This window comes from Cetorhinus maximus, chromosome 11, assembly GCF_964194155.1.
Source record: "Cetorhinus maximus chromosome 11, sCetMax3.hap1.1, whole genome shotgun sequence".
Classification (NCBI taxonomy): domain Eukaryota; kingdom Metazoa; phylum Chordata; class Chondrichthyes; order Lamniformes; family Cetorhinidae; genus Cetorhinus; species Cetorhinus maximus.
Window position 1 is genome coordinate 31,135,435 of NC_135889.1, and position 27,582 is coordinate 31,163,016.

At 39.6% G+C, this 27,582-nt stretch overlaps 1 protein-coding gene across 2 annotated transcripts; it reads left to right on the plus strand.

Moving 5' to 3' along the window:
- The first annotated feature begins 2,964 nt into the window (after positions 1-2,964).
- On the plus strand, positions 2,965-27,582 carry idh1 (isocitrate dehydrogenase (NADP(+)) 1). Of its 2 annotated transcripts, XM_078551731.1 has the most exons (9): positions 2,965-3,066; positions 4,171-4,295; positions 7,399-7,690; positions 20,079-20,184; positions 20,797-20,974; positions 21,417-21,568; positions 21,988-22,128; positions 24,197-24,359; positions 26,284-27,582. In XM_078551731.1, the coding sequence occupies exons 2-9, from the start codon at positions 4,171-4,173 to the stop codon at positions 26,375-26,377; spliced, it is 1,251 nt and encodes a 416-aa protein (XP_078407857.1). In that variant the 5' UTR covers positions 2,965-3,066; the 3' UTR covers positions 26,378-27,582. The 2 variants fall into 2 exon arrangements, with proteins under 2 accessions (XP_078407857.1, XP_078407856.1); XM_078551730.1 differs by lacking the exon at positions 2,965-3,066 and having other exon boundaries at positions 4,162-4,295.

The following is a 27,582-nucleotide window of genomic DNA, read 5'->3' on the forward strand; positions in this document are numbered from 1 at the left end:
TCAAGGTAGCTGTGGGAGTCGGTAGGCTTGTAATGGATATTGGTGGACAGTCTATCACCAGAAATTGAGACAGAGAGGTCAAGGGAAGGGAAGTGTCAGAGATGGACCATGTGAAAATGATGGAGGGGTGGAGATTGGAAGCAAAATTAATAGATTTTTCCAGGTCCCAACGAGAGCATGAAGCAGCACCGAAGTAATCATTGATGTACCGGAGAAAGAGTTGTGGGAGGGGGCCGGAGTAGGACTGGAACAAGGAACGTTCCACATACCCCATAAAGAGACAGGCATAGCTGGGGCCCATGCGGGTACCCATAGCCACACCTTTTATTTGGAGGAAGTGAGAGGAGTTAAAGGAGAAATTGTTCAGTGTGAGAACAAGTTCAGCCAGACGGAGGAGAGTAGTGGTGGATGGGGAAAAACCCAACCACTGCACTAGTTGCTCCTTGTTCATGTCTTGTTAAGCAAAATGCTGATGGCTTGGCAACAAATGGATAGATAATATAAATTTAGGACCAAATAAGTTTTTATTTACACAAGGGACTAGGTCAGCACAACCAAGAAAAAATACAAAGAATCATTGTAGTTACACGATACATCAGATATGGATTTTTTTAATGCAATCAACAACTGCAAAACAACAAAATCTATACAGCATTCCTGCAGAACTTCTTTCAACAAGTGCAACCATAAGACCTGAAGGACCTTGAGGAGGAAAAAGTATGAGTAAAAAAAAAGCTGCTATTAATCTTGCAAAATTAAGGCAAAATACATTTGCACTGGAGATGTACCTTAACTGCACCTCGGTGGCAAATGCTGTCCAACGAATTATGAAACTCTCCAAATTACGGAGATGGCTAATTGCCACAAGTGAAATTTATAAGGACAAGCAACATTCATATTTTGAGCAAAAGGCCTCAGCATTTTGGAATAGGTGCTTACTAAAGCAATGGAATCTGCAACTACTGCTCATAATCTCATCCCACATCGTGGCTCAGAAAATTGCTAAAGCAAAATAAATCACATCGAATTACTGAGGAGCTGATAATGCCTTGTGTCATTGAAATTATAAGGAAAATGTTTGAAGAGCAGAAGGCCAAGGAACTGAAAAAAATACCAATGTCAGATGACTCTGTCAAATGACAGATTGATTTAATGTCAGAAGACATAGGCTTGCAATGCATTGATCGGCTGCACAGCAATGACTTTGCTATTCAATTTGATGAATCCATATAATTTTCAAAATATTCAATTTACTTCTCTATGTTAGGTATATGTGGTATAAAGAAATAAGAGATGACTTTCTGTTTTGCAAAGAGCTCAAAACAACAATACATTTAGTTCTTATATTCAAGGAAAAAAAACTGACTTTGACATAACAAAACCACTGCTTTTCAATGCTAAATTATAATGCTTATTTTCCATAACTCATGACAGAATAACTTGCTACACAAGTGGGTTATAAATTTATTTAGTGAGAATATTAAAGCTAAACTGCCACCCTCTGTCCCATCAAAACTATTAGGGAAGCTTATTGACATTTCATCAGATAACTCCCTCAGAACCAAGGTTGGTAAAATGCCCTTGGAGACTTTTTGGTGTGAATGCTCCGATGAATTCAGCTGTACTTTTTTTCTGCAGCACTGAAAGCGTTGGGCTCAAGTAGCACAACCTTCTTATACAAAGCTGAATTTTAAGCAATGACATCAATGGAAAGGTGGTGGTGAGCCAAGATAAACACTGACCATGACATGTATGTGCGCTGAATGAAGGTACCTCTATGTCTTGCCAGAATTTTTGCTCAGCACAGCAGCAATTTCACATTATTATGTGCTCAATTGTATAATCAATTTTCACACAGAAAAAACTACTGGTCACCAAGCATCCCTTGAATTTTTATAACAGACATACGAACAAGGAGCAGGAGGGCCCGCTCTGCCATTCAATAAGATCATGGCTGATCTGATCGTAACCACAAATTTGCAACCCACAAACCCCCAATAATCTATCATCTCCTTGCCCCCTTGCTTACCAAGAATCCATCCACCTCTGCCTTAAAAATATTCACTCTGCTTTCACCGCCTTTTCAGGAAGAGAGTTCCAAAGACTCACAACCCTTAAAAGAAAAAAAAATCACCTCATCTCTTTTATAAATGGGCGACCACTTATTTTTAAACAGTGACCCCGAGTTCTACATACTCCCACAAGAGGAAACATCCTCTCCATATCCACCCTGCCAAGACCCCTGAGGATCTTGTATGTTTCAATCGAGTTGAGTGGTGCGTCAGAAACAAAAAGGTTGAGAACCCCTGCTCTCCGAGATACAATGCCAAAATATAATGGGAGGCTATCTGCACGATACAACGGCGAGCGCTACCCACACACGTTCATACGTTATATTTAAAAGGAATAGATATTACGCAGGTACGGCCTATCCCGTTCATTCCTTTTCCTGTCAGGGGTGTTTGACATGTAACTTCTTCACAGTTAAACTATGGAGTACAAAATGCACTCCCAACAAAATCTGCCTCAGTAATAACAGAGCTTTCACTGCTTCTTGGGCTCAGAGCCGCGGGGACTAAGGCAAACAGGAAGCAAGCCCGGAGCTCGAGCTACCAACCACCACCCGACACTTTCCACCGACTCGCGACTCCATTCGATGTGGTGCCTCCCCATTGGACAGGGCATCTGGGATCCCGCCTGATTGGACGGTGCCGCAGTCACGTGATGAGACCGGTTTGGAACTGTCACTGCCCGATGAGAGCGGCTGCAGCGGAGAGGAGGTGAATTAATCTCTGCATCGACATTGCTTTCCACAGGTGAGGGATATCCCTAACCCAAGCTAGCGACTTTTCTGCGCTCGTTTTTGGTGCCGTGTCATTTGGAAACGATGTCATTTAAAGTAGCTCGAAACTTCAGGAGATGAACTGATTCCTTTGTGGCAGCAGGAGGAAGCATTGTTGTTGATGCCCAGAAGATTCCTTATTTTGCTGATGATTCATTCGGGTTCTTAAGTTAAACGACCTTCGGTGATTTGACCTTGACTTTTTTGCTGAATGTTGTGATTGAGTTCCTCTCTCTCGGTGTCCGGTTGGATCCCCAGTCAATGAATTTTAGTGTTTTCCGTCACTCCCGAGGGCTCACGTAGCATTGTAATACGAGGAGGAAGGGAATGTTTCATTGGTGCAAAGTGCAAGATCCGTGAAACGAGTGGCGACGGGAAAAGAGACGCCTGTATTGAAAATACTGTAATTGGACAAAGAATAATGTGGGTTTGTTTTCCCACACTATTAGCGTGATTGCTTTTGCACTTTTGTCCGTTGGCCTGCTACTTAGCTATTTAAGTAGAAACGCAAGGAATCAAGCATTCAGCCCTTCAAGCCATTGATTCAGATCATGACTAATTTTCTACCTGTCACATCATGCGCTCTCTCCCTTATCCCTTAATTCCTTTATTGCCCGAAAAGCTATCGATCTGTATCTTGAGTATACTCAATGTTTGAACATCCACAGCTCTGGTAGAGAATTCCAAAGATTCACAACCCTTTAAAGAAATTTCTCCTCACCACCATCCTAAATGGCTCCTGATACTGAGATTGTGACCCGAGTTCTAGATTCCCAGAAGTAGACTGGACAGAGCCCACCTCATGGCAGGGGAAATTGTAGGGGCTGCAAAAGGTGTAGGCAACTCCCTGGCTCTTCCTGTCTCATATTTCCTAATATCAGCTGATAATTCAGACAGCTTTTTTTTTTGCATGTGGCTTCAAGATGAACATGTCACAAATGACAGGATGCAGACTGCAGCAATGTAATAGATTAAATGGAAGATACTAAGGCAGATCTGCATTAAAATCATAAAAAGGTGTGAATGTTTAGTACTTTAATATGAAAGGTGTTCGGAAGTTGTAAAGCCAGCTTTTGGAGTTCAGAAGACTGAAAAACCAGTTCCAGGTGTAAATTCAACCATGCTAAATTCTTTGGCTTTATAATGAACTTAAACTGTTGAAATTTGAGATCTGATTTGTCAAGGATGATCTTAAAAGGGCAGCACAGCATCTAGATTAAGTGATTAACACAGATTTGTGTCCATGTATGCTGCTTTTAGTAGAAAAAATACTTTAAATGGACTCTTTTGTCATCAGTGGCTATTTTTTTCTGCAGAAACTAAAAAAGATGTCAAGCAAAAAGATCCAAGTTGGTTCTGTGGTGGAAATGAAAGGGGATGAGATGACCAGAGTTATATGGGAACTGATCAAAGAGAAGCTCCTCTTCCCCTATATGGAGATAGACCTACACAGGTTGTAACTTAAGGAATATTAAAAACATGTGGCTTTTATTAATTGAACTTTTTTTATTTGTTCTACAAAAAGAAGTGAATAAAATTTTATGTTGAACATAATATTTTCTATTCTCCCATATTTACATTTGGAACTTAATTAAAATTAACATTATAGTTGTATTTTTAATTAATTTTTTTCTGTTGCTATTTCATAAAACAAGGAATGCTGATTGGTACATGATTCACTGACTGAGCGAAGTACTTGAGTTAATGTATAGAACTAAAACTTGAAAAATTGCTGAATCACTGAGTTACTGAAAATTCTTACTGATGCAGTATTTTTCCAAAGGAGTTTTGAAAATAAAGGAGTTTTTCAATAAATGTTAAACTTTATCATGTTAACCTTTTTGAGCATGTTTTGAGTATTTTGAAGTGTTTTCAGAACTCCCTGAGTATGTGCAAGATAATATGAAGTACTGGATATATATACTTAAATAAAAGATTGTTTTCTTAATTTTCCTGAGAGAGGTGAATGCTGCTGAGTACTAGTTGCCTTGAAACTATTGACAAGCCTTTTTGTATGAGACATGCCAGATGGTATTTTCAGAAACTGTTACATTTGTTATTACAGCTGAGCCTCATTCTTACTGTCCCCCGATGTCCACATACAGCACACTTCTCATAGGGGTTACAGGAAAGGAACCAATAGTGGGTCATGGCTGATGAGTGTCTTTCCATAATTTTGCTACAATAAGGCTAATTGTGATGTCTGTTCCTTTCCACAACCATACCATACTGCCCTGGTTGACATTTGCTAACTCCATACAAACTAAAAATCAAACGTGAGTATTTCTAGCCCTGTGCCACATCAGTTGACCTGATAGGTGCATCAAATGATTAACTGATGAGTAGAAAGGTTTATAATTTCCCTACAAGTAAATGACTTCCATTAATCGGTAAACCTAGCCTGTGTTTCATACGAAAGTTTAACAAATATGTGTTAGTGATTCTTTGCAGTTGTTGGACTACATAAAAAAATTATAATGATGATGCACACTCACTTTGGAAATTCAGAAAATAAAATTGAAACAAAATAAAAAACGTCTCTTTTTATAATAGAAATTTGTCACCAGCATGTAGACTGTTGGTAATTTGAGTTTTTGGGATTACTGTGTACTTTTGAGAATTTATATTTAACCTACTGTCTCTTTGAACTGAATCACTAATGAAAATAAGAGGAGAGTAAAATTTGTAAGGTTGAACAGCTAGCCAGCTGGTTAAGATGGAATTAAATTAGGATCCTTGGTATGTGTTTATTCCGCTTGAATTTTTCAGCTCAGCTAAGGTAACAAGATATATAGTAGAAATATTTGTAATGTGCTATTTTGGTATATGTTTCTTTTACTTTGAGTGCTTATTGCCATAGTAAAGTACAGCGTGGAAAATAATGTTCTAATCTCAATTAATTTGACTTTTTGGGAAATCAGAAAATGATAAAAGATTATGTAACCCAGTGTTGCCTTTAAATGTTGTAGGAATTGTGGTTAGACAAATCTCTGGAAATTTGTTCTGTTTCTGCTCTTGAATCATGTTTGCTTTTTTTTGAATAGGGAGATGGAGGAATAGTATTTTCTGTGGAAGTTGGTGTATGGTATAAGTTCTTCTTTTGCTTGCAGGAAGAAAATGATTTGGAGTAATAGGTTTGGAGCATTAAGTTTTTTTACAATCTCTTTTTTTTATTTTAATATTTTTTGTTTTTTTATAAATTACTTTCATCCCACCATGTTGTCATTATTCTTTCAAGTAAAAAGAGAGGAAAGGCAAAGGGAGCATTCTCAATGTCAATTGCACTTTTCTTGTCAATTTTTTAAAATAAAGAATAAGATTGCCAATATTGGCTAATAATTTAGTGTTTTGATAACCTCTGGCTCACTCTGCAGGATGGTTTAAGCATGGATGACCATGGAACAGAATGGAGGCAGTGCAGAAGGTTACCATGGATGAATTGTAGCTCATTTGATTAGTGCTCCACCATCGAGCTAGAAGACTCAAAAGTTCAAGTCCTGCTTCAGGACTTGATGTCATGAAAATTCCTTCCATAGACTTGATAGTCAGCCTGTGAATTCTTCTACCACTTGCTCATTATCCCAAAGGGAAAAGCATGTGAAAATATGCAAAAGAAACAAGAAGGCTTCCATAACTTATATTGAGTTGGGATACAAGCAGAGGCCTGAAATGGCATATCTCTGTGGGAAGATGATAGCTCATGTCTCATTAGATAAGAGGTGCAGTCTCCATTTATATAAAAATAAGCAGATGAAAAGGTATTTTGTGTGTAGTGAGTAGGATAACCTGTGTCTGACAGTGGAAAAATAAAATGACTGTTCTTGATAGGAGAAAGCAAATGGGGCATATTTGAAGCTGAATGTGCAAGAAAGTGAAAACTGCAGAAACTGCTTTTGTGGTCTTACAGAGTGAATGGTCACTGGATGTTCAGAGGCAGCCTTGCAGGAGACTAGCAGAAGCTCAGTTAGTAAATTTCATACTTGTTCGAGGAAAGGAATAAATACTTTTACATGTAATGGCTGATTAACTAGAAGAAAAGTAAAGTAATGGGAATTTTAAAATAAACAGACTAAATTCCTGGTTTCAGGGGTTTTTTCCCTCCTGTTTCCACATACAAAAAATTCCTGGAAACGTTTTGCCCTATGGGAGTTTTTTTTAGCTGTGTAGTATAAACAAAACTAATATTTAAAATTAATTGATAATTTAATGTTGAAACATGGAAGTTGGTGAAGCATCTTCTCTGGAACATAATTGTGGATCGAAAATGAGAATTTCCCTTTAGATTTCCCTTTTAGTTTTAATTTTATGGATTAACTTCAAAACTCAGTCTGAACCAGAAACTGCAGTCACTTGAATGAACGCAGAAGTGCTTTTTCATAAATTCGTAACTGTCCTGAATGTGTTTTATTAAAGCAGTAATAATCTTTAATCCTGTGCACTTTTAAATAAGAAGCACAGAAAAATTATTTTGAAAAATGTTAACATCAATATCAAATATGTCTCAAACAGATTTTTTTAAAAAAGAGTCATGAATTAACTTTTTTTTTTCATTTAAGTTACGACTTGGGAATTGAGAACCGTGATGCTACAAATGATCAAGTGACCATCGATGCTGCTGAAGCTATTAAAAAATATAATGTAGGAATAAAATGTGCCACCATTACTCCTGATGAGAGCAGAGTGAAGGAATTCAAGCTAAAGAAAATGTGGAAATCTCCCAACGGGACCATCCGCAACATACTTGGTGGCACAGTATTTCGCGAAGCGATCATCTGTGAGAACATTCCTAGGCTGGTATCTGGCTGGATCAAGCCAATTATCATTGGACGTCATGCATATGGTGACCAAGTAAGATGAAATAACAATCTTGTTATAGTGCTTTTAAATTTCACTCTAAAAGAACTTTGTCCCAGTAAGTTATTTTGATAGTCTTTGATAAAGGAAAAATCTTTGAAGCTAATTTTGTATGTTTTTTAAGACCTTGTTGCCCTTAACTGCATATATATTCATTGTTACCTGGGTTAGTGTTTTGAACATTGTTAGCTGAAGAATGTGCAGCATTTGCTCCAGCATTTCCACCAAAGCCTTGTAACAAGCGATTGAAAACAGACCCAAAAGTTTTTTCTCTTCATTCATTTCCTTTTCTGGGATATCTACATTAAAATTTCTTCAAGGAGCCATTCAGCTTTCTAGTGGCCAGAAAGCATGATGGCCCTTACTTCTAGTGTCAATATGTTATGCAACAACATCAGGGTGTCACAAAAAGTACCTTTTGGGTTCTGAAGCTTTGACAGCAATACCATCTCATTAACTGACCTGGAACTAAAATTGTGATAACTGTCAATGACATTTTGGTAAAGTAATTGGAGTGTCAGTTTGATCGTAACCAAAATGGATCACGTTAATTTGAAAAACCTTGAATTTAACGTTTTTATTTCAAATATAGATGAGTACAGATATCATTCCTACACTGACATTAGCATGTTGCTGTAATTACTCACATTTATACTTGAACATAACTACTCAAATGTGAGTTTCCAATCTCCACTGTAAATAGGTCTGCTACCAGTAAACTTTTCTCTTTTTCTTTTTTGGCTTGGCAATAAATTTAACCTGGATAGGACATAGACCAGATCATACATGGAATAATGGATTTAATCCTAGTTTCTCGGTACAGGACACTTGTCTCCCTTGATTTGTATGGAGGAGGGGTTACTTACTTGTCCATGGAAATATGCCATTTTGATTCTTTGCTAGCTGGAGCTGCTGTGATAACCTAGGTTATGGGCACATTTCATATACCTTCATTGGTTAACCAAAAACACAATGCTTTGGGCCAGCATAGATGTAAATCTGGAGGTGACCAATATAAAACTCAATGCTTTTATTGCATTGGATACCTTCAAATTGACAACTGGGCTACTCTGAAACACTGTCTTATGGGTTAATCAATGAAACCATGATGGCAGCCAATATGATATTTTTCAAAAGGAAAGAAATTCTAATTTTCTCATGAAAAGGCTGATAAGACATATGTGTTAAAATATATTCCCATCTTAAATGAAAAGAGCAGAAAGGATGCTTCATATTGAAAGCACTCCTCATTCCCTTTCCCATCCTCACTTTCCATGTGTTGTCCTTTTTCTTTGTGTGTATGATCATTGTAATATTTCAGAAAATACAATATTTTGGATAACCCTTAATATACAACTTCCAATATCTCCTTTATAAATCATTTATAAGCATGTGCTTTCTTTGTACAAAAACAGAAATACCTGGAAAAACTCAGCAGGTCTGGCAGCATCGCCGGAGAAGAGCAAAGTTGACGTTTCGAGTCTTCATGGAAGGGTCATGAGGACTCAAAACGTCAACTTTGCTCTTCTCCGCCGATGCTGCCAGACCTGCTGAGTTTTTCCAGGTATTTCTGTTTTTGTTTTGGATTTCCAGCATCCGCAGTTTTTTTGTCTTTATCTCTGTGCTTTCTTTGTTTTTACTTTTGATGGCGTGGAATGGGTAACTGTCCCTTCCCCCTGTCCATGCTCAGGGAATAGGGATACTAGTGCAAAGATAGCAAAAATGGAAATACATTACCTGCCAAGTTTTACATTTATGAAAAATTCATTTGAAATGAAGAGCAAAATTCACCTGATGGTGCATTCTTATCTACCACTTGTATCTTTTGGTAAAGCATGGACTGGCACAATTTAATGGTAGTTTTAAACTTTGAGTTGCAGCAAACACTGATACTTACGCAGAATCTGCAAACAATGTTGCAACAGCATACATGTGATCCTGGTGTGCCAAAAGAATCATGAAAGCAAATGTGAACTTTGCTTTGCAAAGCAATTTTGTATATTGTGCAATCAAATTGGAGATGAGGAGGACAACAAGTCCAATGATTGATGTCAGTTTTATATAAATAGTGTGAATCCTAATCCTTATGCAAGCCTCATTTCAACAGATCTTACATATTATTTTAAATTATGCACAACTTTTAGTTTAATTGACATCTGATTATTACTTAGAAGAAATACTCATACTTAAAATGTTTTTCCCATTTTGATCTTTTTCACTGATTTTCCCAATAGGTTGCATCATCCTGTACTTCCCTTGTGCACTTTATTTTCTCTCTGTTTCCTTATTTCTCCATTGTGCCATTTTCCTTTTACTGGTTCTGCATCTTTTCTTCTCATACCTTTCTTGGCTCATTTCTTCCTCATTTGTTTTTCTTTTTCGTCATCCTCAGAGTATAATTTACTGTCCCTGAGGTAAGATTGGAGGTCATATTTGCATAAGCGACACTTAACATGCACAAGCCTCTGAAGGGTGTAATGCATAATGCAGCATGCCTGTGAGATCAGTATTGAGAGGCATTCTAGAAGGAAAAGACCAAATAAATTTATAAGTTCTTATCCAAACTTATAGTACAAAGATTGTGGACTGAATTTTGCAGCAAGGTCGGAGGTCCCACTGCTAGGACTGGAAGCAGCTCCACTGCTGCTTGGGTTGAGGAGGGCTAAAGACTGGAATTCTGTGATGGCTGGCAATTAACTCTGGGGGTAGAGGAGGCATCGCTGGAAGTAGTGACACCATATTTAAAAGGTTGCGAGCATTCACTGAGATTGATGCGACCAAAAAGAAGCCTTAGTGGAAGACCTGATAAAGAAGATCTATCAAAGAATGGCAGAGGGAAGATCCCAATGATGCATCCCTGCAGATTCTCCTCCAGGCTACTCAAGTGAGGTGGAAAGTCCTCTTTATCCAGGACGGGAGGAGGAGACCTGCCCACCAGACCAAGCAAGTCTGGATGGAGATTGCAGAGGAAGTCGGCAGCCGTGGGGTGATCACTTGAACCTGGCTGCAATGCCAGCTGCAGTGCCGCAAGAGGATTAATGACATCATGTGATCAGCCAAGGTGAGTGCACCACGCATTGCTTTCCTTAGGAGCTTACATGTAGCTATGCATTTGAGGGTGAGCTTATTAGAAAAGGAATGTCAACCGAGTTGTTGAAAGAGAGGCAGGCAGCCCAGTGCCATAGGCATACCAGCATCTCAACAGAGTTGACTCCTGCACTGCCGCTTCTGAGAAGCCATTTACAGGAGGCATTCCTGTGGCACCATCATGGACAGTCAGATAGCCAACAGCATAGGTGTTGTACATGCCTTCATTGGGTGACTAGCAATGGTGCTTACAGGAGACGACTGTTCACAAAGCTAAGGGAAGGGCTAAGACTTGTGGTGGTTTCCCTTACCTTACAAACCCGACCTCCATTGAAGAGGCAGCTTTGGAACCTGGAGGCCAGCAAGGGGGCTGTTCCATCCCTGATGGTGAGACAGGAGTGGAGACACAAGAGAGCGAGTGGCCGAATGGATGAGCACAAGAAAACCTATAGTGAACATGATGTATAGTGCCCATCTATCCACCACAGGTTGGATGCGCTCAACACTTGAGTATTCTGATGGATAGGCTATTAAGGAATGTGCCTTATCCTCGAATTAGTCTCTTTCACACAGGTCAAAGACGAGCACATGGCTCCAGAGAATGGGGGACAGCTGTCCACTTCTGAGAAGCAGGAGGAATCCTCAGAGGGTGCACTGTCACTTCACTTCCCTGCACCCTCTACCAGCGCAGATACTCATGTTGGTGGATATCGGCGTGAGTAGATATGGGATCATAATCTTGTGAATCCAGCATTGGCGTGCCCAGGTAGCTGATTGAGAATGTGACAGCTGAGGCCACCTACAATGTTGAGGAGTCTGGGAGGGCCCGGTGATGCACCGCCTCAGGCTGACGACTTGTCTCTGGAGTCGTCAGCAAGGTGGCAGATGCTGGAATACAGACAGATGAGGGAACATCTGGCGGAGCCTCCAGAGGCTATGCACACCCTGACACAGATGTTGGAAGAGTCCATCCAGGCTATCAGTATCACCATGTCTCTGGCATGCCTGCGCTTGGCTTCCTCCATCAAGAGATTGGCGCCCCTTATGGAGAACCATATCTAGCAAACCACCCAGTGGATGCGGGAGGTGCATGCAGACATGCGTGCCATTGACAACTCCATGAACTTCGTGCAGCAATGGCTGGGTAAGATGTGTGGCCTCACTGTCAGGTTCATGCACTCCTCAGGTGTACAGGGAGGTATAGCTGTGCCCTGAAAGGATAGAGGAATGGCTACCTGAAGCATCAGGGGGTACCTCTCAGGGTGTTCCTGGCTGGGAAAGTAACTCCTATCTGTGACATTAGCGCCTCATTTAGCTGCGATGAAAGATGAGGCACCTGCACTTCTGGAGAAGACCTTTGATCTGCCTGGGCCCTCCAGGCCTTTGGCAGCCAGAGGATGACTGTCCAGGTCATCGAAAACCAAGGGCAGCAAGGTCAGCAGCCTGTCTCCGTTGTTTCAGCTGGCAGTGCAGGGGTGGGGGGGTGCTCAATGTAGAAGAACACATTAGAGATTTAAGAAGAGCACTTAGCTACACCCTGGGTTCAAAGGTTAATATTTTGTTAAAGCATGCTGGTGTGCAAATTTTTTGATCGCGAATAAGTGTGTGATGTGGCAACTCAAGAGGTTTCCTTGCATTCCTTGCGGACTGCTGAGACATCAGGATAGGGTATAGGGGAGATGGCTGCATAGTGGCAATGTCACTGAACTAGTAATCCAGAAGCTCAGGCTAATCCTGTGGAGACCTTGGTTCAAATTCTACCAGGGCATTTGGTGGAATTTAAATTCAAATGATTAAACATAGGAGCATAGGAGCAGCAGTAGGCCATTCAGCCCCTCGAGTCTGCTCTGCCATTCAACTAGATCATGGCTGATCTTCTACCTTGCTGCCATCTTCCCGCATTATCCCCTTATCCCTTGATGTCATTGGTATCTAAAAATCTATCGATCTCTGCTTTGAATATACTCAATGATTGAATCTCCACAACCCTCCAGGGCAGAATTCCAAAGATTTACCATCCTCTGACTGAAGAAATTCCTCCTCATCTCGGCCCAAATGGCCTACCTCTTATTCTGAGGCTGTGTCGCCTGATTCTAGACCCCCCAACCAGGGGAAACATCCTTCCTGCATCTACCCTGTTGAGCCCTGTAAGAAATTTGTACATTTCAATTAAGTCACGTTTTGTTCTTCTAAACTCTAGAGAATACAGGCCTAGTCTCCTCGATCTATCCTCATAGGACAATCCTGCCATCCCAGGGATTAGTCTGGTGTACCTTCATTGCACTCGCTCTATGGCCAGTATATGCTTCCTTAGGTAAAGAGACCAAAACTGCACACGGTACTCCAGGTGTTGTCTCACCAATGCTCTGTACAACTGCAGTAAGACTTCCTTACTCCTATACTCAAATCCCCTTGCAATAAAGCCTAATATACCATTGCATTTGAAACATTTGAAATTGAAAGCTACTCTCAATAATGGTGACCATAAAACTATCATTGATTGTCATAAAAACCTACCTGGTTCACTTAATGCCCTTTAGGGAAGGAAATTTGCCATCCATACCTGGTCTGGCCTATCTGTGACTTTAGATCTACAGCAATGTGGTTGACACTTAACTGCCCTCTGAAGTGGCCCAGCAAGCCACTCAGTTCAAGGCAACTAGGCTTGGGCAACAAATGTTGGCCTTGCCAATGATACCAACATCCCATGAAAGAATAAAAATATACCCTGGCTCCACCATGGGGTCTGATGGGCAGGACCACACTGTGTGAGGTCAATGCATTTCTCATGCTGCAATCTAACATCTTATTGGATGTGAGTAAATGCCACTGTCAATGATGGAAGTGGCAACAGGGCTGCAGAGTGCTGAAGTTTTACTTAATTACAGAGAACTGTCATTCAGGATCATGTAAAATGTGCCTTGTGTCTTGAGCCTCCCCTGTGTCTATCTCATGGCACCTTCCCAAGGTTCCTGGGGTCTGCCTTCATCATCTTACTACATTTCATCATCATTGGGGGGGGCACTGCACGATATTCCCATTGTTCAAAGCCTCTCCCCTCAATAGTGCTAGGTTGTGCAGAACACACCATACCACCATGAAATGCGAGACCATTGCTAGGCAATAATTTTGGTCTCTGCCAGATTTATCTAGGCATCTGAACCACATCGTGATAGGCACTATGGCCTGTCATTGGTCACATGAGTTGCACAGGGAAGGTTTTGCACCTCTCCTCTGCAGCAGTTCTAGGATTCTTCACAGGTGTCACTAACCATATTTCCAATGGGGTAGCACTTATCACCCAGTATCCATCCTTGAAGGCGCACCGGGAGCCTGAGAAGTATGTGAATACCTTTAGTATATAAATGTTGTTTCTGCTTCCCAGAAACTGTGCACATACCTGCAGAAACCATTTCTGGTGGTCACAAACCAGTTGTTTGAGTCAGTGGAAGCCCCTGCAGCCTGGTCAGTGGGTGCTTTGATGGTGTTGATTATACCCTGCAAAGTTGCAGGGTGGGGCGGTGCAGAACAGACCGAATCCAGCGATGGCCTTAAACCCTCTAGCCCCCTAAGCTTGACTAGCCAGAATGGTATGGAAGTGCATATTTTGGCTGGCCCTCCTGAACATCGCATTGTAAACAGAGAGATCCCACATATGTCTCCATTACATCCCTGGAATGATCCTGAGGCATAAAAAAAATCAACATTGAAGTGACCTTCAGCGTCATTAACATTGTGTGGTCATTACTTTCCATGGGACTCCATTGTGGCACACAGTACTATGATAGCCCCTCTAGAGTCTTCGGTGAGACCATTGCTCTGACATTTGAAGGTAACTGAGCCTCAGTTGATATACTTTCTGTGATGGGTAACCTCTTCTTCTGCATTTCCCACAACTCCCCCACCCCCCACAAGGCTGGCACTCATGCTGACCCATTGGATGGCTTGCCCTGCTGCCTGTGGCTACAACTCTTTCCCTTTCTGATACCCCTCTTCACTGGAGATCTCAAAGCCTGATTGAAAGAGGTCCATGGCAGTTAGATGCACTTGGTCTCTAGGGCCTTTTACCCCCTGCTTTACCCACACAAGTGCCAGCTGTGAGATGGCATTCTGACAGTATGTCCCTGCAGTTCTGGGAACTTTTTCCCTTTTCTTGATTGACAATGCCAATGCCTACACTGTTCCGTCCTTGCAGCCAAGCCATGATAGGATTCATGATGGCTGTCGACTAGAGTCAGAACTGACCACCTGCTGGCTCACCGCCTCTTTATATCTGGCAAGATGCTGAAGCTCATTGGTTCCCATGCACACTTGAAAAAATTTGGAAACCCTGGTCAAATTGAAGGCAATTGCCTTGTGTAAGAGCACGAGGTCCTCCTGTCATGCTGGCCACCTTTCACAATATCCGGTTGCGACATGAAGATATTGGCGGAATTTTAACTGTGTTGCATCTTTTCCAATGGCGGAACCAGAAGTGTGTGCCGCGTATGCTCTCTCGCTTTTTGCATTTTCCTACACGATTCTAATTAAAATTTAAAGTGCCAGAGACGTGCAGGGGAGATGTGTAATCACGCAGCAGGGGAAGTTCTTCAATGGAGAAACCCGCCGCTAGCTGACAATGCAGCAGATACGGGCAGACTATAAAGAGCCTCCTGGTCAAACTGGGAGGCTCTTCATCATGGTTACAACTTTCCTGCCCTGCTCAATCTCCATTGACATAAGACCCATTGTGAGCACAGAAGTGGGACGGGTGTTTTTCAAATTTAAATTTTACTTGCAAATATTTCACATTACATTGGTTTCACTTTATTCATGTGTGCATCATCATTATTTGTTGAGACTAGCTTACTCAGAGAGCTAAATGTATTGGCACGCCTCAAGGTTGGCATGCGTTGATAGTTACATGGAGTTTAAGGGACATTTCTTTACTGTGGAAGAAATGATGCTGTGTTTTTGTATTTACATTTGATTGAATGTTCACTGTCGTACTCGCCACTCTGTAGCTGTGGATGTGGCTGAACTTGCAGCCTCAACTGGCCCTCCCTTCTATGCATTGTAAAGGACATTGTCCGAGATCATTCTCAGTGGGGATAACTGAAATGTTGTGGGTGAACCCAAAGCCCTGTAAGGACTCTGCCAGCTAACACCCTGAGGTGGACCCACATGTGGACAGCACTGACAGTGCCCTTCAGTTTTCTCATTTTCTTTCCTTGACTGACCGTTGCCATCACGCCAACCCCCCTCCACCATACCCAGGATGCCAGGCCCTTCTCACTTCACTCCTGCATGCCCCCAACCCCATGCCACAACAACCACCCACCCCAAACACCCCTAAACACTGACTCATCCTTGCTGTTCCCGAGCCTCTATGCAAGCTGCCATTCACCTGCTCCCCCCATTTGTGCCGCAGAGTTCACAAAGGAAAATCACTGACCTCAGACACAATTATACAAAGCCAACTGTTGCATGCCAACTTTAAATGAATGTGAAATGGGTGCTATGAGATTTTCTTCCGCCACTGACTTTAATATGAAGGTAGGACGTAATTACAAAAGATTTTAATATAATGAGTATTCATGGCATGCAAATGTATTACAAGTAGGAAACTGCCACGGGACGTTGTGAGATCCAATCTGCCACAAAGACGCTGCTGAGATAATCTCTAAATTTGAACTCTCTGTCAGGAAAGTGAAATTTCGGCTGCTGCCTAATATCCGTCAAGTTTTCCGGTTTTGCAGGCCCCATAAAATAACCCCCACACTGAGTTTCCATCCTGATTCCTTCCATAGTGATAACATAAGAACATAACAAACAGGAACAGGGGTATACTATTCGGCCCCTTGAGCCTGCTCTGCCATCCAATAAGATAATGGCTGATCTGCTTATGTTTTGAATTCCACATTCCCATCTACCACTGATAACCTTTGACTCCCTTGCCTAACAGGAATTTGTCTACCTCTGCCTCAAAAATATTCAATGACCCCACCTCCACTGCCTTCTGAGGCAGAGAGTTCCAAAGTCGCACAACCCTCAGAGAAAAAAATTCTCCTCATCTCTGTCCTGAAAGGGCTACCCCTAATTTTATAACAGTGCCCCCTAGTTCTGGACTCACCCACAAGAGGAAACATTCTTTCCATCTCCACCTTGTCAAGGCAGTTCAGGATCTTGTATACTTCAATCAAGTCACCCCTCAATCTTCTAGACTCCAGTGCAGACAAGTCCAGTCTGTCCAACCTTTCCTCATAAGACAATCCACTCATTCCAGATATCAATCTAGTAAACCTCTTCTGAACCGCCTCCAATGTATTTACATCCTTCTTTAAATAAGGAGACCAAAACTGCACACAGTATTCGAAGTATAGTCTCACCAATGCCCTGTATAACTGAAGCATAACATCCTTACTCATGTGTTCAATTCCTCTCGTAATAAAGGATAGCATTCTATTAACCTTCTTAATTACTTGCTGTACCTGCATACTAACTTTTTGTGACTCATATACACCTCATGTCCTCTTCACAACATACTTTCCTACCTATCTTTGTGTCATCTGCAAATTTAGCTACCATGCCTTCACTCCCCTTAACTAAGTCATGATGTAAATTGTAAGAAGTTGAGGCCCCAGCACAGACCCTTGTGGGACTCAACTTGTCACATCCTTGCCAATCTGAAAAAGACCTATTTATGCACACTCTCTCCTTTCTTCCAGCTAGCCAATCTTCTATCCCTGCTAATATGTTACCCCCTACACCACGTGCTTTTATTTTCCATAATAACCTTTGTGGCACCTTATCAAATGCCTTCTGGAAATCCAAGTACAGTACGCCTACAGGCTCCCCTTTATCCAACGTGCATGTTACTCCTTCAAAAAACTCCAATAAATCAGTTAAACATGATTTTCCTTTCTCAAAACCATGCTGACACTTCCCGATTGCCTTGAGCCTTGTGATATCCTGACCCCTTCTGCCTCCTAGCCTATTTCCAATATGCAGGGAAAATTTTGTCCAATATTTTAGTATTAGCCAATGTAGGCAGTGTGAATGTGTGAAATACAGTTCTGTACAGATCTGTATGTCCCGATTCCACTGGTTAGTCAAATATACCTTTTCAAGTTAATTTTTAAAATACCATTGACCTGCAGGTAAGTATTCCTATCATATCATAATCCTGTTTGAGGGAAATACTTATTGAGAAATGCCACAGACAAGAGAGATCAGAAGCAAACTGCTAGAACATGGGTTCACCCAAATCTCTTATGGTAACCAATTTTTGCTGCCTTGAGAAATGGACAGTGGAAATGTACAAAAGATAATAAATATACAGAATCTGGGGAATGCACACTTGAAGGGGAAACTGCAATTGCTTAGAAATTCACAAAACTGAACAGAACATGCACATTATAAAAACTGGCTGGGTGATGATATCGGGACGTGGCATTGACGTCATTAGTACAGATGAATTTGAAGAAGCTACTAGATACATTTCTGGAAGTGATTTATTCAAAAAGTAAGATTGAAAATGCTTCTCGTCTAGAAATCATGATGAATTAAGAAAGATAAACTTCTCCCCAATATTCTCTTTGAAACAATAAGGGTAACAAGGAACTATTAACTGAATACCTTCAACCCTATGTAGAGCATAATTGCTAATTTTCTAAACAGACTTGACATGATCTTTTCAGGGCTGAAAATCATACATATAGAATTGCAGTATGCAAACAAATATCAATATTTGTATCTGCAATCGTGAGGTCACTGGTCATCTTTCAATTGGAGAGTTATTGTAGTTGGAATCAGCGAAGAAAATGTTTTCTTTTATGTCAAAAGATGGGTCAACAATGAAGATTTAAAATCGTCTTTCAAAATATTAATAGTATGCACAATTGAATTAGGATTATAAATGCTCATTTGAGTTAGGGATGATTGGAGAACACTCTTTTTGTTACTCGTTGGTAATTTTCAATCTTGATATTAGATGTGAATACATTTACACTAAAATAACAAGTGCATGCATGACTATTAGGTGATGATGGAACTGCCTTCAGCTGTGATTGCCCTCTGAATCTAAGAAATAATGGTCACCTGGGTGAGACCCCAGATGATAACTGATCGTGGGGAACTGCACTCCAACAAGGAATTAATGTCTTCTTAAGGAAGGAAAATAAACAAATACAATAAATTGAAATATAGTGCTATTTTAACTGTATCGTTACTGCTTGTAAAGAGTTTAGCTAGTTTTCTAATCTGGGTTTTTTGGCTGATGAACTTTATCATTCTAGCTCTACTGGAACTAGATTTGGTAGGAAAAAGAGATGCAGAGTATTTTTTAAGTAGGGAGAGATTGGGAAATATTGATGTCTAAAGGGACCTGAGTGTTCTTGTTCATAAGTCACTGAAAGCTAACATGCAGGTTCAACAAGCAATTAGGAAGGCAAATCATATGTTAGCCTTTATTGCATGGGGATTTGAGTACAGGAGTAAAGAGGTCTTGCTGCAGTCATATAGAGCCTTGGTGAGACCACACCTGGAGTATTGTGTGCATTTTTAGTCTCCTTGCCTAAGGAAGGATATACTGGCCATTTGGGGGTGCAACAAATGTTCACCAGACTAATTCCAGGAATGGCAGGATTGTTCCATGAGGAAAGATTGAGGAGACTGTGCCTGTGTTCCCTAGAGTTTAGAAGAAGGAAAGGTGATCTCATTGAAGTCATAAAATTCTTATAGGGCTCGACAGGGTAGATGCAGGATGGATTTTTCCTCTGGTCGGGGGGTCTAGAATCAGGGGACACAGGTTCATAATAAGAGGTAGGCCATTTAGGACTGAGGTGAGGAGGAATTTCTTCAGTCAGAGGGTGGTAAATGTTTGGAATTATCTGCCTCAGAGGGTTGCGGAGGCTCAATCATTAAGCATGTTGAAAACAGAGGTCGGTAGATTTTTAGAAGCCAATAACATTAAGGGATACGGGGATAGTGCGGGAAGATAGCGTTGAGGTAGAAGATCAGCCATTATCTAGTTAAATGGCGGAGCAGGCTTGAGGGGCCGAATGGCCTACTGCTGCTCCTATGTTCATATGTTCCTATAGTTAAACATCCTACTGAATGTGGTTTGCAGAACTTAGGGCAGAATTTTACGACAGCGGGATTTTACGTTCCCGCTGTCATCAATGGGATTTATAACGGCCCACCGCATTTTATGGTCCCATCCCCGCCGAAACGGGGCCATAAAATTCTGCCCTTAAAGTTTAAACATTGATGTTTTTGGTTCAAATTTATTCATAAATATATTTTTTGTTCATAGTACAGAGCTACAGACTTTGTTGTACCTGGTCCTGGTACAGTTGAAATTAAATACATACCCGAGCATAGTGGTGAGCCTGTCACATATGCTGTTCATAATTTTACAGGTAAGGTTTGAAGATGCGTACTTTATGAAATCTGTACTTTTACATGTTCTGCTCTGTGCATGTGAAGCGATTCTTTAAGTTGAGTAGTTTGTGTTCAATTTCAAATTTGTAGTACTGTTAATGCTTGACTTGCAAATAAGATTGAGACACATTCAGTAACACTTTTTTACATACTGGCATCAAGCAGCTTACACTGACAACACTATTTCTTGTGCGCTGCGCAGTTTTGAAAGAAACAAAATAACAAAATTAATTTCCCTCCACCCCCCGCCCTCCTACCCCACCCAGGGGTAAACCTGGTCAGGATATATGTAGCAAGCAAGAAGAAAATGTACACAACTGAGAAGAACTCATGAAATAAAATAGGTTTATTGCTAAGTCACCAGTGTCCTGGAGGAATGGAAAGAAAATTCAACACTGCTTCATGATTATAAATTGGATTCATTTTTACACTTGTAAACAGAAAAGGAGTGGGATGAAAGAGGATGTAGAAATTGAAAGATTCTTTGGACAATAGATTTAAGATCCAAAAACAGTTATGATAAACATAAAATACTACTTTTGGTATATGCGGCTTTGTAAAAATGTTACTGAAGCTGCTTTCTGTTACAGATGGGGGAGGAGTTGCTTTGGGAATGTACAACACTGACTCCTCTATTAGGGACTTCGCTCATAGCTCCTTCCAGCAAGCTCTTGCTAAAGGTTGGCCATTATACATGAGCACAAAGAATACCATTCTGAAGAGATATGATGGACGATTCAAGGACATATTCCAGGAAATCTATGAAAAGTAACTTTTTTTGAAATAACCATTTCAGAAATGTTTTTCTTTCCCTCCCTGCCACAATCGCTTCTCTCCTATTTCATTATTTTACTTGCCTGCAAGGAACCTTACTGTTTGAAACTGCTTCAGTTGCAAAAGGGGATGGGCACTTTGGGCTGAGGCTTACTAGCTCATGTCATTCCTTGATTAGTGAACAAGAAACATGATCACTATGGCAGTGGTCCATAAAGAAACCTGTGGACCAAACTGGCTAGCCCACCAACTAAAGTAAGAAACACAGTGACAGGAGACAACATTTTGGTCCTAAAAAGAGGAGGGCAGTGTAAATTTAAACACTTGGAAAGTTTGACTTTATGGTACAGTTGTTGAGGTAAGAAGGCTAATTGTACATCTTTGTTTTAGGCCATGAAAACATTTTTCTCTAACCAAGAATTGCTTTCTCTTGCAGACAGTACAAAGCACAGTTTGAGGCTAAAGGAATCTGGTATGAGCACAGACTAATTGATGATATGGTAGCTCAAGCACTAAAATCTGAGGGAGGCTTCATTTGGGCCTGTAAGAATTACGATGGTGATGTGCAATCTGATTCAATTGCACAAGGTAATTTTGCTAGTAGCAACTACATTTATCTGTGTTAGGCTATGCTTGATAATATATAGTAAACAGCTAATTCTACTGATAAATTTGTAGATTATATTGTACAGCTTAACCTAACACTTATTTATCAGAATAACTTGCAAAATGCTTGGCAAATTCAGAAGTGTTCTTGCAATTCCAGACTTCCCATTTTTCAAACGAATCCAACAATTAAAGAAATAGATTGACAATTTTGTTGGAAAATTCAAGAATTATTCAGAAAAGATTTGCCTTCAGTTCTTGTCTTTACTCAGTTGCTTTATTTGATAGAAAGTTAGAAGCTGTTACTCCAGGCCATGTTCATAGCTAATTACTTGTGTACTGAAATATGTTTTTTTTTGATTTTGTATTTTATTAGAAGATATTTTTCTAATTGTGTGCAGGATATGGCTCACTGGGAATGATGACTAGCGTATTAATTTGTCCTGATGGTAAGACAGTAGAAGCGGAGGCAGCCCATGGTACTGTGACACGTCATTATCGTATGCACCAGCAGGGCAAGGAAACCTCAACCAATCCAATTGGTAAAATTATTTTGTTTTGCCTTCCTTATACAAATTCAATTACAAGTATGGCCATCCTATTTCATTGATATATGATAATGCAGAGTCTGCAATGTATTACATGGTAGCCTCAAAGTATATTGCCTTGAAACACATTCTGGATTACATTATTTGATATTAAACCTTAATAGAAACCCACACACTCTCAATTGTGCAAGTGCAGTAGTTTATTTGATAAGGTAAGTACTAAATGGAAGAAATCATAAGAGTTACAGCAATAATTCCAAATCATTTTGTCTTAATTGAAAGATAAGTTGTGCAAATTTGGTAATGTGATATTTAGGAGATGAATTTCCATGGGAGGTCTTCCACTCTATCCACTGTAACTTCACTGGAGGAGCTGCGAAAACCCTGAAAAAAAGTGTAAACTGACGTTCTTTAGCTGAGGTTGTGGTGGACTGGTATTAAGTTTTGTGGAAATTCAATCCTATAGGCTTTTAGAAGACATCGTAAGGAGTCTTGAAATTTACAACTAAAAGTTTTTGAATGTAATAAGCTGGGTATTTTGGTTATATAAGAGGAAACAAAGGTGGTGTTTAGTAGTTTAATTTGTTTTCAGGATGTGGCAAATGCTGAAAAGGGAGCATTTATTGCCCAACACAGTTGCCCTGGGGGCATGAATAGTTAATCACATAGTGTGGGAACGGAGTCCAAACCAGGTAGAGATGACAGATCTCTACCCTGAAAGGCATTAGTGAACTAGATGGATTACTAAAAATCCAGCATGTTTCACAGGTATTTTTTCCCTGGCAACAGCCTACACGTTAGCAGATTTATTGAATTCAGTTTGATAATTTTACCATGGTAGGATTTGAACTCAGTTGCTGGTTCTTTTAACAAAACCACTACACAGTTATATAGTCAGCAGAATGCTTCAGCCAAGTATTGGGACTTTACTCCTTAATTTCAAGATCATTATTTTGGAAGCATTTAACTTCGTAGGTGACACCAAGTTTTGTGAAAAGCACAATGTTTATAAAAAGGTGTAAAATACTCGAGATCTAAATTAATCCGTTACTAAGCAGATAAGTGAATTGCAAATTATTAATTTTAAGAACTGTAAGATAATAGAAATTTTCATGTTTAGAACCATAGAAATTTATAGAAGGAGGTCATTTGTGTGTGTTATCTTTGTTGGAACAGTCCAAAACTAATTTTCCTTGCCCTGCTTCAAATATATCTAGTATTTCCTTAGAAGCTTCAATGATCTGCCTTAACAATTTTCTGTAGCAAAGCATTCCTTGCTCTCAACACCCACTAAAGAATTTTCTCCTAACCCTTCTCATGCCTTTTGTGACTACTTTAAATAGATGACTCCCAAGAAATAGCTTTTCTTTAGTCACTCTATCAAAGCCCTGTATAGTTTTATGAACAATATACTATCATCTCACCTGCCTGTTGTCACTTCAGACTTCTGACCACTTCCACATCTCCCATACAACCCACAATTCCTTTAACTCAGCCATACTCCTCCTCCTCCCTTCAACTTCTTCACAAATTTCTCATTCCTTACTGCCTGAGCTAATTTTCAAATCCCAAATACTATGTATCATCAAAGCTGCTTACCTCATGTCATCTGCTTGTGTCACTAATTAATTCTCATTGCCACTGAAATCCTTATCCATCCATTTGACGCCCCTAGATTTGATTTCTTCAACATCTTCCTTGCTGATTTTCCATCCTCTCTACATTCAAGACTCATCTGCCTGTATACTGTCTTGCAGTGATTGCCCATCGCACTTATCTATGAATTACTCTGGAACCCCCTAAAATCATATGCTTCATTTCTCTCCAGCCTATAAAATAAGGGTCCACCTTTCCCATTGTAGCACAGCATCACTTGTTTTATTTTTCCTTCCATGATCTGTGAAATACCCAAGGATATTTTTCTGTACTTAATGTGTTGCGATAATAATGCAGTTTATAACACAGTCTGTTGAATCGTAATATTTAGTTAAAATGACTTTTCTTGCGCTATGTACCAGTGTTTTTTAATGCAATATTTTTCTTCCCACCCCATTGTTTTAAGCTTCCATCTTTGCCTGGTCTCGAGGACTATCCCATAGGGCAAAGCTGGATGGTAACTCTGCACTGCAGACGTTCTGTACCTTATTAGAAGAAGTTTGTATTGAAACTATTGAGTCTGGTTTCATGACTAAGGATTTGGCTGCATGTATCAAAGGTCTACCAAAGTAAGTATAAATACTGCTCGGGGCTAACATTCTCATTCAGTTTAAAGAATCCTATCTTTTTTTTCTTGTAAATCTATTACTTATTTTCTTGATGTGACAAAGTCTATTCTGGATTGTTAATTTTCAATCACAGTACACACATGGTTAACACTATCTGCTGAATCATAAATTGGAAGAAATATTCATTATGGTCTGATATGATAGCACTAATTTGTTCCACTGGGATAAAAGGTAGTTAAATATACTAAGTTAAAGACCCCCACTACCATTTTCTGTCCCAAGCAGTGTCCTTGATAATTGATGGAACAAGTGTTCCCATTGGTGGAAGAATCCTAAAATACTGTTTAACATAGTGGTACAAACAGATCAATGGGTTTCTCAGAAACAAACCTTTCCATTTAATTCAGATATTCTGTCATTGACATCTTGTGGAGGGGGATTTGGTTAGTAAATGTACTTGTTTCGAAGATTGTAGTCAGATTTGTGAGGAATCTATGATTGTGTCGACTGCTGTTGGGTAATTCTGTGGCATTTGTAGGACTACTTTTATTTTCCTGCATTCCATTCACTGGTCAATTTGAGGACACTAGGGTTTAAACCTAGTCTGAGGACTTTGGTATTCACTACCATGAAGTCTTACAATAGAAGAAATAAGGGACCTCGGAATGAGGGTTGGTCTTGTGTTTAAGAGTGGCACAGATGATATACTTTTGTTGCTTTTGACATTAAGATTAGCACTATAAGTATCTGTATTGAGTAATGTTCTTTTACTTGTTTTATTTTCAATAAATTTGTCTAGTGATTCATTACCAAAATCACAGTCTACTTATCATTATTCTTCCTGCTGTTGAAGTCTAAGGGATCATATGATGTATATATTTGTGAGGTTATGTTAAATTTGTATAGAACACTGGTTTGGCCTCAACTGGAGTATCATGTCCAATTCTGGGAGCCACACTTCAGAAAAGATGTGAAGGCATTATAGAGAGAGTACAGTAAAGATCCACAAATGGTTCCAATGATGAGGAATTTCAGTGACGTAGATAGATTGGAGCGATTAGGATTGTTTTCCTTGGTGAAAAGGTTGAGAGGAGGTTTGATAGAGGTATAAAAAATCATGAGAGATCTGGACAGAGTGGATAGTAAAAAACTGTTCCCATTGGCGCAAGAATCGAGAACAAGAGGGCATAGAGGTAAGGTAATTGGCAAAAGAAGCAATGGAGACATGAGGAAAAACTCTTTCACGCAGCAAGTTGTCGGGATCTGGGGTGCACTGCCCGAGTGTGGTAGAAGCAGGTTTAATGGAGATATTTAAAAGGGAACTGGATTATTATCTGAAAAGAAAAGACATGCAGGGCTACAGAGAAAAAGCAGGGTAGCAGCACTATGTAAATTGCTTCATTGGAGAGCCAGCACAGACACAAAGGGCCAAATAGCCTCCTCCTGTGCTGTAACCATTTATGATTCTGTAAATTGGAATACAGAGATGATGACATTTTCTTTGACTCCTGGTCATTGCTAGATTTACCTTGATATTGGGTCGGTAAAGGCATTCTGATTCGTGGGAGACCTGAGTTTAACTAATCAGAGTGATCAATGACACTGAACCTAAAAAAATAACCAGGATAAAACATTAACATTATGTAAACATAATCTGGGAAAGCATGAAGATGGCATAGTGCCAACTTAATTCATAAATAACTTGCTTTCCCATATCTTAAGAATTAATCCCTATACATTGTTCTGTGTCAAAATTTATCACTGGTTTAAAATGCACATGAACATTTGGTACAGTACAAACACTTAAAATAGTATAAATTAAATTGTAGTCAATTTTTAATTTAAAAATCAACTGATGTCTTTTTTCAGCATGTATTCCTATAATTCTTGACTGAAATTCACTAATTTTATTTTGTTTTTGAAGAGTGCAACGCTCTGATTATCTGAACACCTTCCAATTCATGGACAAGCTTGCAGAAAATCTAAAACTGAAGCTGGTATCATCACATAAACTTTAAAATTGGCTAAGCATGCATTGTAGAAGGTACACTACAATATTAAACATGGGCTGATGAATGCATTGAATGGTAGAATGTCTCTTTAAAAAAAATTGAGGGAGTCAAATCTAGCTGTTATATTGATAAAAGAGCAATTATCTGAATGTTAAAGTTGCATTGAGGGGCATCTCTATTTAATAGATGATAAAAGTTCAAACAACTATTGTTGAGTAATAGTATTGAGCAGTTTGAAAATTTGCTGCTGGCTTTGATCATTACTTTTTACAGATTTTGTTTTTCTGTGAGATTACTTAATTAAATAATCAAGTATAATGTTTACATAATGAATTTTCATTACTTATGATGGGATGGGGTGTATATATGTAACACAACCTGCCAGAGGCACCATGTCTTTTAATGTCTACACAGAACTTATAGAAATCTGAATTTCTTCAGGTATTAATGTAATGTGTCTTTTTTCAATCCATGTTCACTGTGTACTTCAATTTTAAAGATTTAAAGGGGAAAGAAAATCTGTGGGGAATACTTGGTTCAAAGCACTCCCACATTTTAGAGCACTAGCCTTGGGAGAATTATTTCATTGAAAAAAAAATTCTTTCTAGTCATTCATTGCTAAGCAACTCTAATGATCTGAGATCGGGAGTGTAACTCAAAGAATCAGTGAAGACCGAAGGGCATTCTGGTGCTATCAGATCCTGGAAAACCCTACTAGCAAATAAAAATGCCAATTTCCAAGACAGTAGCTTAGAATCTGAGGTCAGGTCAGTGAATTCTGGAATATCGCTGGGCTAATTTTTAAATGCACAGTCACCACTTTTGAACATAAGCTACTCTATTTGCTGTCAACAAAGTGGCCCAAAAAAATCTGTTACACTTCTGCCTGGAATCTCTGCAACAATTCTCACTCTTCTCTCAGTCCATCAATGGGAACCCAATGGAATTAGTACCCTGAATCCTCTTTGAATTGAATTAAAATTCTCTTCAGACTTAAGTATCTTATATAAAATAAGGGAATGCTTTGAACAAAATATAAACTTTTTTGCTGCATCAGGCTTTACTGCCACTTTGATGACTTGAGTGTATTTTCACATTTGCAACAGTTGTGAATAATTTTCCTTATGAAACTGCTAAAAGTAATTTACTAATGTTAATAGTTCTCTCTCATTAAAACATTTATTACCCAAATAAAATTTACTTAAAAACAA